The following is a 19,448-nucleotide window of genomic DNA, read 5'->3' on the forward strand; positions in this document are numbered from 1 at the left end:
TGCAGTTAGTGGAGTGGAGTGACACAGACAAGAGGCTTCAGAGGAGAGTTTGTCAATACCTGTTTGTGCTCTGTGTGTTTATTTCCATTACAAATACATTTAAAAGCATAGATACATTACAGTGACCAGTACAAGAAAATACAGCTGGTTTCCTACACTAAGATACACTTCTGTATGGTCGCATGCCAAAATAACCGTTGAGAGAAAAATACAGCTGCTCAAACCAGGTTTAATGCTTTGTGCGTCTTTTATGCTTTCTATACGGTCATGTAAGATGCATCTTCTCTCCCACCCCATCTATTCAGAGAAACATCATTGGGGGAGGAAATCATCCCAACAGGACACCTTGCTAAGCGAAAGCCAGAGGAGTCATGTTTGTTAAAGCGTTTTGGGGAGGGAAATAAAGCCCACCTGCAGATCAGAGCTGAATTCTGCACGACAGGTGAGTGAGGTGTAAAGCACATTTCTACAGCTTTTAATTGATCTCTAATTAATGTGATTTACACCTCATTTACTTGCCGTGCAGCCTGTGGTCGGCCTGATGTGCTTCCACCTGCTGTGGAAAACAAAAAAACAAGTAATTCATCAGTTATATAGAATTAATTAAGATCGTCTGCATTTGGAACCTGCACTTTAAAACATCTAGATAGTTATCTAGGAGAATGAGATGCATATTCAAGTTAGTGTACAATATAATGGGGGTGCAGTGACAGGATTTAAATGAAGACTGGACTGGAAATATCCTATATCCCCTCAAATATTGCTTTTTAATGACTTTTCAGCGGAGGATGAGAAAATACAAACCAAATGGATGGATCGGCTTTTATCACAAACTGTTGACAGATCTAAACAATTTTTTTTTTTTATTAATGTTTTTGCAAATCCTGGCCTAAAAAAGTACCCCAAAAAATGGCCATGTGATTCTTAATGCCGGCTCGAAAAGAAAAGGAATTACGCCCGCTTGTTTCCTGTAAAAAGAAACTTTATAACCCATTGAATCGTGTGCCAGTGTATCTGCACCTGCAGATACTGAATGCTGTCCAGTTCTCTCACAAGTGCTCAGTTGTTACTGAAGCCCAGGCATTAGCATTCAGCTCCGCACCCCCCATAGATAAAACCGAACCGGTCCATGGGCCGCAGACGGCAGCCTCTCTGCTGCAGCAGTGATCGTCTGACACCGTTTTCTCAAATCAGTGTGTAACGTTACAGCTGCTGCGATCTGTGTCGAGTTTAAAAAGAGAAGTAGACAGAGAGTGAAGGATAGGAAAGTAAGCAAAAATAAATCGCATTTGTATTACTAAAATGCTTCAGGGCTATAACTTTCATAGAGTCGCCCCAAGCTGCAGAACGAGATGCTTCTGCGATTTTTGCGATGTGGACAGCCAGACGAGGGGGCACGGCGTCGACAGGGAGTGACACGGTAGGGGGGCACGAGGTTTCACGACAGCGGTGTGTCTGGACACCAGATCACCGCGTCAGTGTGAGGGGTTGACAGATGCTCCCCTGCTACAAAACAAAGCTCAACGATCAGGTTAGAAACAGTTGATTAACAGGAAAAAAAGACATATAACCTTTAAGTAATTATTACACCAGTTCATTGCAGGTTTTGAGTATTAATGTTGTTCTATTCTTTAGCACTGTCGCTCAACATCTCCCTTGCCATCCTTGAGCAGATCTTTTTTTGTTTTTCCTTTGACTAAGTAGACGTGGAGTGCAGGATGAGATTGGCGGTGCCATGGCTGTGGCTGCACCTGGGTCAGGCTGGGCCGGGCGGCGCTACTCAATGGGCTCCGGCTCGGCGTCCATGCAAGTCTCCCAAGGGTTCCTGGGCATCTGGGGCATGGAGATGAGGAGGAGCGCGATGCCGCTGAGGAAGAGGAGGACGAAGGCGGCGCAGGCACAGGCGAACGACCAGGAGTAGTAGTACTCGATCCAGATGGTCTCATCGCTGTTGATCATGCGCTTCACCGACTGGCGCATCACCTCCACCGAGATAATGGTGCACAGGCCTGGGGGGTCAGAGGGCAGTGGATTGTGTGTGAGAGAGTGACAAAAACACAACAAAGTGCGGGATACTCATCTAGTGTTCGCCACCTTGTTACCTGCGAAGGTGAAGAACATGCCAGCTGGCTTGAGCAGGTAGTCCATGCCCTTCTTGAAGGACACCAGGATGCAGATGGTTCCCAGGATCATGAAGCCCACGCTGATGATGGCGATGGCGGCAGCCGAGATGCTGTACTCTGTGCAGGAGGACAGAGAGGGCAATTCTTAATCACAGTCTTCACCACACACAGACCACATTGTTTTGTATTCTACAGCGGGCTTCCTGGTGTCGCAGACTCTACCGGGTCGGTCCGGGCTCGTCCCTTTGGGAGCAGCTCTCTGTGAGGTTTTGCTGCTTCTACACTGACAGACCCTTGAAATTTCAGTCTTTGAATTCTCTACCTGGAATGTCTCGGATTTCTCCTCATTTATTCTGCCTCTCAGCACAAGGATTGCTGGGTTTATTTTTATATATATATATATATATCGCTGTCTTCACCCTGTCCTCAGCCTGACTTGTGAAGCAAATATGTTAATGGAAAAATGTTTTGAGATTCTGCTCGCTTAAAACTCTTTGAAAGAAAAGCAGACTCGATGCCTGACTGATTGATTGACTGACTTCTTTTAAGTGAATTTTCCCTGTTGGGTTTGTTGCTCTATCCAGGTGCTGGAGTCACGGCCCCCTGTGGTCAGTGACGCAATCGAGTGGGGCCGCCCCCTCCCCCCAGCAGCGCCAGGCTGGTGCCGTCACAGAGCCGCTGAATCGCGGGGCTCTGCTCGGCAGCTACTAAAGCTAAAGGTCAGGGGTGGCCTTTGATGAACTGTAATGTCACGCAGCGCTGGGCCATGAAAAAGTCTGGGGTTTTGAAGATGAAGCTGCAGCATGAGAACGACAAATAAAGTGTTTACTGTGCAGTAGCTTGTGTGCGTGTTGTGTATGCGTGTTTGTGGGGTCTGTGTCTCCGCTGCCGTCACCTGCAGCCTTGAGCGGATTTACGTCTCTCGCAGCTCTAATCCTGACCCATAAACATATTCCACAGATGCCTGTATTTGGGTTTCCGAGAAGTGCCTCAGCTCCTACAGTGAAAAGCTTGGCTTCCCTCCATGCGAGACGAGCGAAGAGGGAATGAATGCCTTTTTATTGTGCTGCCCAGTGTGGAGTACTGAAGTTGCTTTTAAGTCGCATTTGGAGGCTTTCATCACGAAGTCAATTGAGGATTTCCAATTAAAACATCAAGCATGCAGATACGGTGTCCTTTGAGTGGTCAACTCATCTAGCACAGTGGATGGATAACACAGGATGGGAAGGACGCACACACACAGGAAGTTAACGAATACACAGAAAAAATACGCACAGTTGAAAAATCGGCATGATGATGAGACTTTCATTGCGACCATTATAGCGTCACAATGACCACATGTGGCCTTGTGTTTTGAAGATCTGAATGCAGATTCCTGAAAGTTAATTTGCTCTGATGGTTTAATGTGATTGTAATAAACGGCTGTTCTTTCATCAGCAGCGCAGAGAAATATGAGGCCAGGGTTCATTTTCCCCAAACGTCTGTCATGTTCAACCGTTTTTTACTAATGAGGGAGAAAACACCCAGGGGATATGGGAGGATGTCACCTAAATCTTTGGGGGCACGCATCTGAGAGTTCACAAATACAGCGTTTTATTTTATTTTTATTTCATGTCAGATGCTATTGGGTGTTTGTTGTAAATCTTTTTAATGTGACACCCCTCGCTGCCAGTACTTGACTACGCCACCCTCTGAGTTACCCCCCACAGAATTGGGACCTCATGGGGTTTAATTAAAATCTTTCCATTTTAATGAACCTTTCAATGTATTGAAACAAGTCGATGTGGAGTAAAGTTTTTACAAGAAGCTCAGAGCAGGATTTTATTGCGATTTGTGTGTGTATGTGACAGAAGATGCCAGAAGCAAAGCAACAGTCTGGTCCCCAGCTACTCTCTGAGCTCTGAAGGGGTAAATTAGGAACGGGCCAAGAATACGGGCCGATCAGAACCTCCCGTTCTCTGGGTCCAGGTGGATCGGTTGTGAAATAAGTGAAACAGTATCAAGTTTACACTAAAGAAATACTACAGCCCAAATTACAACATTAACTAACGTGCCAGTTGTGATAATTTTCATGAAAAGTGAATAATTAAGTAAAATCTCTCACAACCCGGTTCCTCACATACTGCCTGGTGTGGGTCCACGTTTTCTACAATGCTACGCCTGGCATTGCTATATGTGTCTCAATGCCGTGGTCTACATTTCACAGACTTAGATGAAGATGCTAAATCCTACAGACAAGTTTTAAGGTCACTTAGAATGAAAAAAGAAACTGCTTTTCAGCTCCTTCATTCGTTTTTATCTGGGGTTGTGAGCCAAGGTGTGTGATGATTCAAAATAGTGTTGACGAAGATATTTTGTCCGTGTTATAAAAATAATCATTTTCACATATATAAATATATATAAAACCCATACTTCCTTTAGGATACTACAGCTTTACAGAGCATGTTTCCTGGTTCTGCGTTTTAGAAGTAATGTCTAAAACTGGAAAACAGCACAGTCTGACAGATTGTTAAACATGTCGCTGATATTGCGGTAATGCTGGGATACGGTACCAAAAGCTTTAAGAGTGAGTGACGGGTTTTGGACTTCGGTATTGGAAGAGTAAGTGGGGATGGGGGAGGGGTGATGTGGGTCCTTCACAGGCACTGAGGCGCCGGTGGAATCGAGCTCATTAGAGACGCAGCCGCTATGGGGAAAAAGAAGACGACAAATGAGGAAAAACGGGCATCAGAGCTCAGCATGATGATGAGGCGACGGCTTCTTTGACAGCTAGATGCGTGCTAATCTGGGGGGGTATACACTTGGAATTAGCGCAGGAATGTGTAAAAAGGAGTAAAAAAATAAGTAAGAAAAGCTTTTGATAACAAAGCGACAGATTCTTTAATTTTTTTAAGCCAACTTGATGTGCTGAATGGCAAAAGTAAGTGGCGGTGTCAATGCTGCAGCTCATAACCTCTTTGATCAGCTGTCGTCTCTCTCCACGAGTCGCATCCTCCACCTCTGAGGGGCCTGGTGAACGAGGACAGCTTTATCATCCCGCGGGCTTCACTCCCCCTCGCCTGCCTCTCCACAGCTCGGGGGTGGCTGCCGTCTCGCGCCCACTATGACGGATGGAGACGGATAAATCTGCCTCTCCAGCTTTTAAGAGCTGGTTTATCTCGCCTCTTGTGACACATTGCAAGTCTCCGTCCTGCTGGGGTTTGGCATCCGGTGCTTCCAAATATCTTCACTTCATTCCCCGCTTTCTTGCGCATCTCTCTTTCGGCTGTTGATGAGGCCCGGTGACCGCCGTTCGAAAGGCAGTCAGAAGATTTACTCCAGATGCCACTCTCTCTTGGAGGGATTTACCGACCACCGAGTCACTGATGGCAATGTTTCAGCAGAAGACAGTCAACAGCGGCTCCGGGTCTCTCACACTGTCCCAGTATATTAAATGGGCAGATAAACTGTGGAGTTGCATTTACTTGGAGATCCATGTGAGTTCACCTGGCTAGATCTGTTAAATCTACTGTGTTCCTGTCCCCCCCACCCAATAACCGTGTTCGAGCAGACGTTGGTGTTTGGATCATGCTGAAGCGCCTGATTGTGATTGAGGTCACCCTACTATGGGCTTTTCTCCATGGAGGTAGGGGGGAAGCCCCTGAGAGCAGACTTCAACTCGCACAGCTCTGGTTCCAAGTGACAGTGAAGCCCATGTGGGATCTAGCGATACTCAGTTTGACATGAATGGGGGGGGGTGTCTCTGTGACACGTCATGAATGCTGCTCAGAATGTGCTTCACATGCAAACCTCACGGGCAGGTGGCTGGCGCTCCACCATTAGGGCTTAGGGCATTTCTGAGATGCTAATAAAATGCCTGCAGGGCGGAGGGTGCGGCCTGGCGTGGGTGGTTTCTCCAGTTTTAACTGCCTCACAGTGCGTGAGGGTCATGTAAAATCCTTCAGGACTTCAAAAGGCAAATCTTTGTAATGTCTCTGTCTTAATCATCGTCTTTGGCTAGAGTTTCGTCAGCTGTTGTCGTGAGTCAAGCTGTCTCTGTTGTCCGGTCTGCCATTGAGCCCACAGTGGTGCAATCTGACCCATGGTATTTCTCTCTAATTAAGCAATCCGCCTACAGACGCTGCAGTGGGACTCGGCGCTATTCCACCAGTACAGAGTAACGGGCCCTCGTTCAACTCCCTGCCACTATGTGCCCCCCGCCCAAACTCACGTCCCCAGCCTCGCCTCTCACTGTGATACAAGTGTCAGACTAAGTAGGAGAGACTGAGAAGAACTTCTTGGAAAAAAACAATTCAAGAAACAGTCAAGCTAAGAAGAAAGCGCCTTCTGGGGGGGTAGTTAATTTCTTTGCACATTTTCACGGAGACTTGATGTTTCGAGTTGAGTTTCTCATGGATTAACTGATGTAATGGCAGCGGATAATACAGTGACACGAATCAGGAGAGAAACTCAATTTATTCGCCCTGATTATTGTAATCGTGTTGCTAGCTCCATAGCTGTTGAGTGAAATAAAAAACAACAATATAACAAAATCACATCGCAAAACTACTGTGATCTGAGAATACCTCACTGTCAAATGTGCTTTGGGTTCTGTCATTCAGACCATCCAAAGTGTGGAGAAGAGCAATGCAATTCACCAGGGTTTCATCGAATGTGTACGTCTCTGTGACTCTGGTGCTCCCCAATTTTTATAGTGCCGTGTTTAAAGATACAGTAGAGAGCCCCCCGTGCCTCCTCTTCAGGATTTCAGTGAGGGTCACGGGACGCCACCGAGCGATCCACCGAAGCGCAGTTTAACACAGCAAATCTACAAATTGACTTCTGAACGTCTTTTCTCTTTTTTTTGTGTCTTTCTAGACTTCGTTCTCGTCTAATATTATTCATGGCCCCAAAACATCAAACATAAAGACATTAAACTGCATCAGACATCAAGAAGCTGTCTTTTGCTGACAGACATTTTGCAGGCGGTGCCGTCCTAATAGTCTTGATCTTACAGGAGCTGAAATGCATTTGCAAGTGATTTCCTTCAAGTTCCTGCGAGCCGCGCCGCAGCAGTTTAGCGTGCTGCCGTCACATCCCTGCAAACCGGTGATTATCCTCCCCGGCGACGGGCGGGGGGCTTACCTTTCTGGGTTTTAACTTCAAACATCTCGGCCTCCTCTCCCGAAGTGAAGTGTTTGAAATAGGAGCAGTTATGAGCTGTAGCGAAGGAAGAAAAGAAAAACAACAGATAAATGTTCCAACCTTTCCAAATGGATACACATATTTACACACATTTTGCTTAAGTTGGCCAATTCCAGAGGACCAAGTCTAGGGCAGGTGGGGCTGATTTTCCTGTTCTTACTCTCAGTTATTTTGATTTAAACTCAGTATTGCAGTGTTTGGAGGCCCATCTTAAGGTTGGCCCCTGTCTGGGCTGTCTGTATTGGACCGAGCGGGACGGTTGTAGCGGTGCCGTTATGGACAGAAGAGCTGTTCGGGCTCGTCACATGGTGTAGTGGGCTCCTCCTGGGCTGGTTTTCATCACGAGGCGAGGAGCTAGCAGCCTGTGGAGCCACAGCACTGTCTACCTCCTCCGTCATGCTTTGCTATGCTAATCTCAGAGCCGTCCCCAGAGCAAGGCACCCTGGGAGCTGCGGCTGCCTCTGCATAAACACAGGCGTCTTTGGGAATCTCATCCCGGTCCGAGGAGTGGAGAGGATGGGGGGAAGGATGGGGGAAGCAGAAGAGGGATAGGGGAGAGCAAGAATCCGACAAGTTGATTAGACAGCATTTCCTTTTGTTTTTGTACATGTGAATAACATTGGCTTCAGCATGTGCCAGGCTAATTATCATGCAGGGATTTTAAGGATAAAGACAAGAGCACAGTGTTGCTTTTTTTCTCAAGAGTGTCTGGTGGTGTTCAAGTGTACAAATAAACGCACGCATATTAATTCCCACTAATATCTATCGCTGGCGTCGACCCATGATTAAAAAACGGGAGCTCAAGGAATTCATACCCTGCAATTGGAGCACCGCCTGATCAATAAAATATAATTCGGTGAAACAGAGCGTACATCTTGGAGAAACAGTCAGGAGTTCACCACAGCGTTCGGAGGCATTTTGCTCTTCAAAGGGAGCTTCTGTTTTATGTTTTTAGAAAGTTCTGGGGCGCCAAAAAGGATTAGCAATTCTGGAGAGAAAAATGAATTTAAAATGGCAAGAATTAATATTAATCTGGGTGGCTGTGCCTGAATTTTGTGCTCAAACTTTTTTTTTTAATATCCTCGGGGTTGAGCCTGCTGTGAAAATGACAAGTGCGGTCCGCCGCCAAATCTCTCCTCCGGGAGCCGGTGTGAGGCGGGGAGCCCGGCGTTCACAACGAGGCGAGAGAATCATGACTTTGGGTGCTATTTTAATCTGTGACCTTTCGAGGCAGTGTCCACAGATTCCCACAGACCCTGTTCCCTGTGTGGGTCTGTACGCGGGTTAGAGTCAGGGTTGGGCTGAGGGCTCACAAATATGACCAATGTGACCGCCACGTACAAGATACTGTTTTGAGTGTCCGCTTTTTGTTTTTATTTGTCACTCAACGGCCACCCTCTTGGTGACAGCAGGCCAGACACATATGGGTTTCTTTCTCTCGTCTCTACTGCCTCTTTTCCACACTCTGTCTCATGTACTAGGATTGGCACTTAACTGGGAGGACTGGTGGAATTGGGGGGATACCTGTACGATTAGAGGGACAAAGGGACAGTGAAACCTTGATAACAATAGATGCTGACCAAAGCTGACACCAAAAGAAAGTTTACTAAATAGATGTACTCTACTGGTCAAAAGTTTTAGAACAGCCCCATGTTTCCAGTTTTTATTGAAATTTACGCCGTTTAATGTCTCAATGTACTGAATCAATAAAATGAAAGCATAGAACAAATACATTGGATATAAAAAGAAATCATGGAATCGCTTTGTTTAACAAAATTGAACCCCTTAAGTTGACAAACCCGTCTGGTACCCTGGTAAAAGGGCACCAAATCCGTCTGTTTCTCTTTAATCCCATGTGTACTCTTCACTGTTCTGTTGTTTGCCAAGTGTTTGGTATCCTAAGGAAGCTGAGACGCTCAGCTTTCTAACGTTGTGAAGCATTCTCTGATGTGAGAAATTAGTTTTTTCTACCCCCCCCGCATTTACCCCCCCCCCCTCCAAGATACTTGGTCTGAGTCAGAATACAGAATCTCTGAATATATTGACAATCATGATATATTCTGGAACCAGACAGTCTACTGATCAAAACAAGACCATCTGCGTTTTGGTAGAAGCAACACACACAAAATGTCTAGATGGAAAACTCAGTGTACTAATACACAACGATTTTACATAATTGGATCTGAACTTCTCTGTGTTTGATAGAACATCAAATAATATATACTGGATTAATCGTTAGGTTGTTCTGAACAAAACAAGCCTATTTGCAAAGAAATCCGATCGATTGATCTGTGACCATCTGAATGAGACCCCCCCCCCGGAGCAGACTGCGTTCACCTCCCGGGATCTGAATGACGGCGGGCAACACAGAAATTGTAAATCAGATGTGTTTGAGAATGAAACGCACTGGTAACCGAGAGAATAAGCTTTCAAACGATGTGCGCATTGTAGGAATACAGTGTAACTTCTATGCACAAGAGCTGCGTGTAACACACCAAATAATGCTTAAGAGGGTGTAGTAACACTGTATGTAACTCTGAAATGTACATTATTTTTCAGTTTTTGGTAACCTAAACATTTTTTTTAAACCTCTGGCAGTTTACCGCTCACCTTCGTACCATTTCAGGTTATTCACTGCACTTGAACTGCTTAAATTCAATAAAAACTGGAAAAATGCGGGTGTTCTAAAACTTTTGACTGGTAGTGTTTATTTATCTATTTATTCACTTAAATGATATTCTGATTCGGTGGCGTGTGATTTTATATGTGACTGGGGACTGCAGCTCAGCGCTGAAAGCTCAGGGGATTCGTCCCAGTGTGCCAAACTTCATATGTGCTCAATGCCCCATCTCGCAATTTGCAGGATCATCAAACTCAACAGGTGACACACAAACTGGCCTCTTCCATTGTGCTTCTGTTGTCAGTCCTCTGTGAACCGTAAAAACTACCTGTATCAAGTCTTGCACAATAACTGAAGGTATTTTATACATGCAGTAATTTTGGTTTAGTTTTTTTGTACCAGCATGTTAAAAGAAAAAATGTAAACCACAGGTCCTACACCATCAACTTCAGTATTCAAACTGAGCCTTCGAGGTTTAAATCTAAGCTTGCTGAATGGCACCGTGTAATTGTCTAATCGTCTCACAGCTGGGGTTCGGCGGTTCTCGCCTCCCCTCTGCTGAGGATGTGTTCCTGGCCTTCTCCCCCCATCGCAGAATGAGCGGATTAGCTGGCTGGAGCTGGCTTAGAAGAGGGTAATTCTGAACAAGACTCCTAAAGACCTGCCTCGCCCAGGAAGATGGGCTTATTGCGACAGAGACAGGACTGGCAGTGTCAGGAAATCACACGCCGGACTCCCCATCCTCTCCTATCAGCCCAGCTCAGCTGCCCGGGCCCTGAGCCACAGAACGAGGGAGGGTTTTTCTGTATGTCGCTAATCCTTGTAACTGCTGCACAAGGACTATTGCTTATTTATCTATTCTGTTTTTTTTAACCTCAGAAGTAGTTTGTTAGGCCACACACCTTGAAGGCTGTGCTGTACTTTTTAAATGCCTTAGAAGCCGGCATGATGATTTTATAATTTATAAACTGATGTAAAGGCTTTGCAGTCATCAGAGGGAGACGTTCACAGCCGGAGCCAAACCGCGAGGAGGATTTCACTGCGGATTCCACGGGTAAAATGGTGCAGCTGTTGACGAATGGGTGCCAGGAGGCCAGTCATTAAAAGCCATGCTGATGTGAAAGTGCACTTACTATATATACTGTAAGTTGATTTCGTACCAGGCTTGGAGCATGGCAATATTGCTTTTCTTTCGAATGTCTTGGTCTCATCAGGGTTGCGTTTGTTGAATGTGAAAAGCGGAAACATGACGCAGGTTAGAGGAGGATGCTGATTGACAGAGGGCCACAGTGGGCCTCACCTCCTGTCACAGAATAAACTGCCGAGAGACTGAGAGGCTGCAGTGGAGCCGGGCAGAAGCACCCGAATGGCAGCTGTGTTTAAAGGACGAAATGAAAAAAAGAAAAAGTACAAGAAAAAAGGTTACTTAGCAACAAGCTTTTCAGTGCACTATCAGATCAGGAACGGAGGGGGAGGGGGGTATCCATGAACCAGTTGTCTGAGGCACAAATTTAACTTTTTTTTTAACGATTCCTGTACGATGGCATGAATGGCATTGCATTGATGCTTGTCTTCGCACAAGGAGCCCAGATATAGACCTCCTCTTGCTGACGGCAGGATTCCTCCCTGTCCCTCCCCTTTGGCCAAAAATAAGCCCGTGAATGGGGAGCGTGGTGAAGAGGCCCCTGTGTGAATGGCCGGCTCTGTTTCTCACACCGCGGTCAGGCGACGCACGAGGGAAAGGGGGAACAGATAACAAAGTCTAGAGTATATTCTCGGTGGCGCTGCAATGTGTGTCATCATTTATTTAGTTGCGGCTCATTTGTCCCGTTTGAATTATTGTAACCCACGGTGCTTTACATTGTCTTGGGGTTTATGGATCCACTGACCGGCGGACTCTCACAGGTACTGTCCTGTTCACGCCTGGCGGCCCCCACATCTGTAGAAAAGCAGTCGCTTTCCTCTGGAGAAGATGCCCCCACCCCGGGCAACTCCTGTTGAGATTTGCAGGCAATCAAGAACAAACACAAGCTTCTTGTTTTGGTCGGGGATGGGTGACACTCTGATGACTGCTGCAGAGTATTTTCACACACCTGTCCCACTTGGCGCTTGATCCACTCAAGATGCAAACCCGGTGAATCTCTGAGTCCTGCCGGTATGTGGGGTCTGTGTGTGAGACACTACCGTGAGCCCTGGCTCTGCCACGCGCCTGGGATCAAGTGTCAGCGAAGTCCACAAATAGCCCCCTGGCCGCCTGGCATGCTTTAACCTCCCTTAATCGGTGTGTGGTTAGCTGTGCAGGCAGACTCACCTGAGGAGCGACACGCTGCCCAGCTGTGGGCAGACATCCATGCTACCCCCTGCTTTCCCAGCACACAGGGCTGTGCCACCATGCAGATATGATAACCGCTTAGGAAGCCATGATAATTATCGACTTTATCTGAAATCCCTTTGTGGGCATGGAGGGCTATGGTGTTACAATATCTGGGACTTGAACACAAGAACGGTTAAAAGCAGTTCTCTAACATCACTTCTCAGTTTTACCTTTGAAATGAAAAATACTCTTTCCCACTTTGCTTTTATTTAAACTACGGTTTCCCTCTTGGTGCCGCTGAAATATCAAGGGAGAGGAGGGCTGCTAAGTGCCTTTGATAAGGCATGTACACAGAGTCTAAATGCCAGCTGACTGCGGCAGGCGCGTGTGGCCCTGACGATTGACCTTGTTGCTTCATTAATGGAGACGCTCAGTCCTGCACCACAGTCACTTAGCTGTACGGCCGATCGGCTTGCTTTTAATCACTTCATTAAAGAAAGAAGCTTTTTTAGAGTCCTGTCAGATGTTGTCAGTCAGGATGATCTGAGACGGCGGCTGTTGCGTTTTTGAGTCGCCATTTTGACCTGTTGAACTTATTCTAAGACAAGGGTAATTTCACTGCATTTGAGCGCCGGCGACTGAAATGTATTTGTTGTTGTTGTTGTTGTTGTTGTTGTTGTTGTCATTGTTGTTTCTAAAGGGAACTACCCAGCAGTACAAGACATAGGGAATAAATAAGGTTGACTTCCAGCAAACAGCCACACAGAGCCATATATCGCATTATGGAAAACAAACACTACAGAAGAAGGCAATCTCAAGCTTGGCATCGCTCAGACAAAGCTGGCCCAAACTGCCACAGCACACCTGCCTGTCCTGGAACCATGATGTCACAATCAGATTGTGGGCCTTTAGCCAGCAACCAGAGGAGAGTCCTTTCAGAGCATGTGTGGGCTGTCCTCGACTGATCCCTTTTTGAAGGCATTCCAGTCGTCAAAGTTCCCAGGAGTCCCTCGGCCAGATTGCGTGTCAGGAACAGGCTGCCATCCCGACCAACCAAGATTGCTGATCTCTTCCACAGGGGGAGTAATCATTAGACAATGGGGGGGTGAGACACCATAACACCCCCCCACCTCTATCTTGCCAGCAGTGTTGTCTGAGAGTGAGAGTGTGTGTGTTTGTGCGTGCCTGTTGTGCGTGTGTTGGCATGTGCTCCCAGAAAACGGCAGGTGTTTGTATCCCAACTTGGCAATCTCACATGCTTGTGTTGGGACCTGCAGTAACACATTAATATTCTCTGAACTGTTTCATTGTCACTCCTGGAGGCTTAGTCCGCCACGTTGTTTTCGCACTTCATCACGCACCAGCAGTGGCAAGGGCAATCAAAGCTGCCGGAGCGAGCCCTAGTGCCTCATGTCTTCAGGGCATTGCTGAGACCGGCGGCGCAGGTCCAGACCGCTCGCTTTATTGTCCGGAGTGGGGCAGTCCTGCCCCTTGCCCACCCCGTGCAAGTGAACAGCGTTTGCACATCAAGCGACTGGTAGATTCACAAACATCGCAGTGGCCAGTCACTCAGGGCTGCTCCACCAACACCCCAGCGGTTTGGTATCATTTTGTTAATTTGTTTGTGTGGGATCTGATTTCCACACGTGAAATATTCATGGGTTGAGCAGTGCCGGGGAAGGCCCAGGTGGTGGGATGGCAAGGGAGAGACTGGGAGCCTTCAAAGACCCACTCACTCCGTGCTTCCGTTTTTGATCTTTGGAAAAAAAAAAACTGTGATAATTACTGTTTTCAGGCGGGCCAAGGAAAGTATGTGACGAGCCAGGGGATTTCAGCGCAGGCTATTCTCAACGCGTTTGCTTTGACACCAAAATACAGGATGTCCACTCTAAACACGAGGCGAATTCCAGTGAAGAAAATGGGTGGCCAGTTTTCCTCCCTCTGTTGCTTAGGATTAAGTGACTCTTGTGTTTATACAAGAGTCGTCACACCGTCCTTGCTGGTGTAGGCACAGTTCAGCACACACTCGAAATCTGGAGTGGAAGCTCTATTTTCCACTCACGGGGTGACACGCCACACGGCTGTTTTCTTTACAGACAGACGTGAACGCTGCTCTTAGTTTGGGTCCATCTCTCCACAGACAGTTCATGGGCACTTGCGGATGGGGGCTTCATTGAAAGACCACCGGGAAGTGAAGGGGAATCAGCAGCATCTGTCAGGAAGTTGCATTCCTGGATTTGATAGAGGAAAATGCAGCCGCTATGGTGGCCCCTGTGTATTGCACTTCAGGGCCACCGTAGCCAGCTCTTACTGAGCAGACTTGAATTCTTTGAGCTCCTCGAATGCAAGAAGTTGTTAGGAAATGTGAAAGTGTCAAATAGGCCAGGCTTGTTTTATTGTTATTAAGTGATGTAGCTGTTGACATGACAGATCCGTAGTGGTTTGCCGTTATGCAAAGCTCAAGTGAAAATGCCACTCTGTGCTGGCCAGGCTGGGACGGCAGCCTCGAGGTCCTGGAGCCCCCATCGCAGATGTCAGTACGTGGGTTTTCAGAGGAAATGCCTGCGGTGCGAAACAGGCTTTCATCTCATCCCTCCCTCCAAGCAGGGGGTTTAAAGCAGCTTTACAAAGCTTGAGGGGGGTAGTTATCTTTCACAGAGACAGCAGATTATATACGGTTTCACCCCTCACCCCTCACCTCACCCTACGCACCCCTCACCCGTCCTTTGACATGCAGGTCTGGCTGTACAAACGTCTCTGAACATAAACATGAATCAGAACCCAAATTAGATCATGCCTGGCACCCAAAAGACGAATTCCCCCATAATTGAACGATCCTATAATCGTTTGCGAGGCGGGAGGGTGTTGGTTGGCAATCAGCTCAGTGCTGGGAGTTTCTGTGCGGCACACATGGCCCTGTCACTCATGGTACAAACCCTGCTCTCAGTACATTGTAACGGGACAGCTGGTTATTTAAGAAGCCTAATTTTATCCAGTGGAATGCTTTTTAGTGTGAGGAACAAATAAACCCCCTTCCTTGGAGATCTGGACAGAACTGTTTGGACCAAAACATTTTATTGATCTAGACATTTTCTCTTTTATGTGTGAGGGGCTAGGTTTGTGTGCAGTCTATCAGTGATCTTGATTTATTCTTTGAAGCATTGTCTTAAACATAAATTAAATAATTAATGCTAACCCAAAATGCTCTCTCTGATGGTTAGACTGCTCTTAATTATTTTAATATTCATATTTATAGTCCAGCACAAAAGAATAAAAAGCACCGTGCTCATCTATAGCTACAGAGCATGCACCCAAACAAAGCAACAGTAATTGGAGTTAGAAATTATAAACCATTTAATGTGACACTAATGAGCAGCCCTTCTGTCAGGCGAAGAAGATTAATTACGATTGTGTCCTAATTCAGGAACACAGAGCTAATTAAAACGATTTATGTGATAAGTGTATATCTCTCTATCTATCTATCCATCTATCCATCTATCTATCCATCTCTGTCACGTATCCCTTGAGGTTCTGAAGTTCAGCCGTGTCTGTTGGCAAGGATGTGCCGTATCCGTTCAGCACCAGAAGCAGCTGGGACCCCCCGGACCCTCACTGGGGTTCACCGGGATGCTGTGACAGGATTGCGGTTCCCTGCGGACAGCTGTGTAAACAGTTTGTCACTCCGGCAGCCCTTCACCTGGAAAGGCGTTTCCTCTGGGAAGATCTCGGTTTCTGCCAGGCGCTGACTACCAGCTGTGCGCCCGGCCTGACAAAACACATCCATTGATTCAGCGTGTGTGAGTGTACATGTTCGAGAGGCAAACTGATGCATTATTAATCCAATGAGCTATTGACAATCTTTCATAGCAGGTTTAACCTTGCTGAGCTACCATTCCTACGCATATATATATATATATATATAGATAGGTTTTTTTTTTTGGGGGGGGGGTGATTTTATGAATATTAATATAAATCTGAGCTGTTAGAAATTGCCTTTTTCTTTTTACTGAAACACTAAAACCCACCCCCACAAAAGCAAACGCACACAAATAAAACAGTCACATACGCAATGACATTGTTTATGTGTCAGCAGACTCCGTAGGAACCTTCATTTCTAAGAACGGAGAGCCAGGGCCTGTTGGACGAGACATGTAAGGAAAACCTTTCTAGGACTTTAACACGGACATGTTTAATCCACCCCTGGTGTCCCGCATGCTGTCCTGCATTTTGACACAACAGTTCTTAAACCATGAGACGAATCGCTTCTACTCCCTGGCCAAGAATACGATCTAAACACCACCCCCCCTATCTGCCTGGGTCCCACTGCCACACCCTCATCCCCATGTCGCACATGCCAAGGATTCCTGTACAAATAGCCGGAGCATTAAAATAGTGCAGGCTGACCCATTTACAGAAGCGCCACGGTGCCGGCGGAGAAACCCCCTGGTACCTGCGTGTATTTCTGTACCAGGTGAACCCTGCTTGACATTATTTTTGTATAAGGTGGGCAATGACAGTGAAGCTAACTTGCAGCCAGACCCAAAGCCTGGGCCTTTAGCTCACAGCTAAATAAAGATGAGGCGCCGCGATAAACTAGAGCACGCGGACAGGAGAGTTATTTATGGCCTTGGTCGCCACTACTACCACCTCTCCATCACGCAAGGTGAGGTAGCATTGCTCCGAGTCCCAGACACCCAGTCACTGGAATGGACCCGGCCCTCTGGTCTCCTTCACAGCATCTCTGTCTGTCTAAATTACGGACTACTAAAAATACCTGCCCACCCCCAAATCAGAGAGGAATCTTTATTGTGGTGGCCGTTCACACAGTCGCAGAACTTCTTGCTCGGGGTAAACTGAGCCCTCGACTCCATTGCCCCCATGCCTTGGCAGCACACCCGGGGGTCTCACAAGCTCTCGTCCTGGACCTGTGGTCAAGCTGGACTCGTCTTTGCCCCTCCTGTCTCCCTAAGCCTCTCCAGAGTCACCCTGAGCTCCAGTTATTAGTTTATTCTCAGCAGCAGTGTTGTGTTCTCGCCTGTTGTGTTTATCTTTTTCAAAGTGCCGACGTATGGTTTGCAATAAAAAACAAATACATTGAGAGCCTCTCTCCTCTCCTGGCTTGATCCTTGAATTAATAAAGCAGTTTTCTTTTCCTGTCCTGTGTCTGACCAATTATGGATCAGATGAACACAAAGAGGATTTTTAACACTTTCTACATTCGCAGCTGCTAATCGCAGAGACAAATGGCACACACATTCAGACAGAACTGACTTGTGTTGTGGTGTCAAAGTGTCTCCTATTCCCTTACAGATGAATGTTTACTCCCGGTGTGTCTCTGCGATGTTCTGCACCACATCAATAGTCTTTCGTTTCATCAACTTTCCTGTAGTGTTTAAATCCATGTAGAATAATATCCTGGTATTGTTTTGGCTCTATTACGTGAACACAGAGGACTTATGGCTGCACTTACTGGTGCTAAGTGCCATATATATCTCAATAATGACTTCGGACTGCTCATGTTTGAGGCAGAATTGGAAGATATAAATGACAGCTGCTGTCAGTGGAGTTTCTAATATGTGTGACTGATGGCCAGCCGTGGCTCAGGTTGAGAGCACAGAGTCACTGGCTTTTATGTTGAGATTCCTGCAGAATTCAGCCCCCCCCTCACAGCCGGAGTCCAGGGAAGACCTGTTCTTGTTTTTTAGTGCTGATCTGCTGAATGCTTGTTTGCGACATTGAAGGTTTGGGGCTGTTTGGCTGAGCATGACTCACTAACACTGTTGAAGTGCTGATGTTCAAGAAAAAAAGCTTTCTGAAGCTCGTCTGAGTTCCTGATGATGCAATATTTGCTTCTTCCTAATCCCCGACTGTGTACCTATATGTATATATACCATATCTCATATATTTATATATTTTAGGAATTGTATTTGCCCATATTTCTTTCTTGCAGTTTGTTGTGTCGTGTTTGAAGTACAGAGGTTGCATTGGCGGATGTTTCTGCAGTCGACCGAACTACGATCAGTTTCTGTTCAGACACACATCCCCAGGAGGAGGGCTTTCGACTTTGAGGAACACAGTTTCACCTCACGCCTGGCGCCAGCCTCAGTGCAGCAGGAATGTGTGCATTTTGCTGAAAGCAAAGCAATCGGTAAAGACATTCCTCAGTGCTTGGCAAGAGCAGCGCACTGGAGACTTTGCCCGAGACTGATACAGATGCAGCCCTGGTGTGACGGCAGTGGGAATCGTTCGCTCCCTGCCAGCACGGCTCTGCTACAAGAGCCCCCTACCCTCTGTTCTCCCCCAGTAAACCATTTCAACTCGCATAATTTTACAACTGAAAACCTGCCCTGCGTTTGGAAAATAAAGAGACCGCCCCGCCCCCGGTGTCTTGCGAGCCAGAGGCCCCCGTGAGTAGCAACAGGGCCCTTACCTCCAGGGAGACTCAGGGGTCCGCAGGCCATGGTCTTGGAGTCAGCCTCCACAATGAAGATGACTTTCTTACAGAGCCTCCAGAGTCCAAAGTGCGCGGCTTCGCACGTGGTGTTGAAGCGCTCGACCCGCGGGCTCAGGACGGCCCAGTGGTCCGTCACCACGGCGGCGAACATGGCCGAGATCCCCACGAGGATGACGCAGAAGGCGATCCGCGTCTTGGTGGTCTTGTCCTCCAGCATGGCTTGTGTTTTTTGAGGGAGAGCCTCTTCGCTCTCTCTGCTGTTGTCTGAATCGGTGGGTTTCCACAAAGCCCTCTCGAAAGCACAGTTCCCGGCCTCACCGTCCCGGCAGCGCGCAGCAGTGGCCCTCTCTGTGTCCCTGTCGCTCCTCTACAAGCAGAAGAAAAAAGAAAAATAGTGGCCAGATAACTGTGCCCTAGTTTTCTTTTCTTTTTTTCCCTGTACCTCACCAACACTCTCTCTCTGTCTCTCGCTGTGTCTCTCTCTCTCTCTCTCTCTCTCTCTCTCTCTCTCTCTCTCTCACTCTCCTCACCCTCCGTTCAGCAAAGAAGAGTGTGATTGAGACTACAGCTGTTGAAGCATATCAGGAAATTTGATGACCACACGTTCTGCGGAGCTGGGTGGGGGCCTGCTGCTATTAATGTGAGCTGTGAGTCAAGCTGTCAGGATGTCCACTGATTGGGTTACATCCGTGCGTTCCTTCACTGCGCCGTGAAAGATACGGCTTGAGTGATACACCAGAATATCAGCAACTT

The 19,448-nt window shown here is 47.1% G+C and overlaps 1 protein-coding gene across 1 annotated transcript; it reads right to left on the minus strand.

The window, feature by feature from the left end:
* Nucleotides 1-43: 43 nt before the first annotated feature.
* On the minus strand, nucleotides 44-19,232 carry LOC136749744 (voltage-dependent calcium channel gamma-1 subunit). The gene is made up of 4 exons (XM_066704255.1): nucleotides 18,672-19,232; nucleotides 7,248-7,322; nucleotides 2,103-2,240; nucleotides 44-2,009 (listed from the first exon to the last, which is right to left on the minus strand). Exons 1-4 carry the CDS (start codon nucleotides 18,910-18,912, stop codon nucleotides 1,777-1,779), a joined length of 687 nt encoding a protein of 228 aa, XP_066560352.1. The 5' UTR covers nucleotides 18,913-19,232; the 3' UTR covers nucleotides 44-1,776.
* Nucleotides 19,233-19,448: the final 216 nt, after the last annotated feature.

This window comes from Amia ocellicauda, chromosome 5, assembly GCF_036373705.1.
Source record: "Amia ocellicauda isolate fAmiCal2 chromosome 5, fAmiCal2.hap1, whole genome shotgun sequence".
NCBI lineage: Eukaryota > Metazoa > Chordata > Actinopteri > Amiiformes > Amiidae > Amia > Amia ocellicauda.

Excerpts from the sequence above, each read along its gene's own strand:
- LOC136749744 (XM_066704255.1), bottom strand. The coding sequence starts at position 18,912 with ATGCTGGAGGACAAGACCACCAAGACGCGGATCGCCTTCTGCGTCATC. Across the intron at positions 7,323-18,671 it reads ACCCCTGAGTCTCCCTGGAG|CTCATAACTGCTCCTATTTC; the intron begins GTAAGGGCCCTG and ends CCTTCGCTACAG. Across the intron at positions 2,241-7,247 it reads TGAAGTTAAAACCCAGAAAG|AGTACAGCATCTCGGCTGCC; the intron begins GTAAGCCCCCCG and ends CCTCCTGCACAG.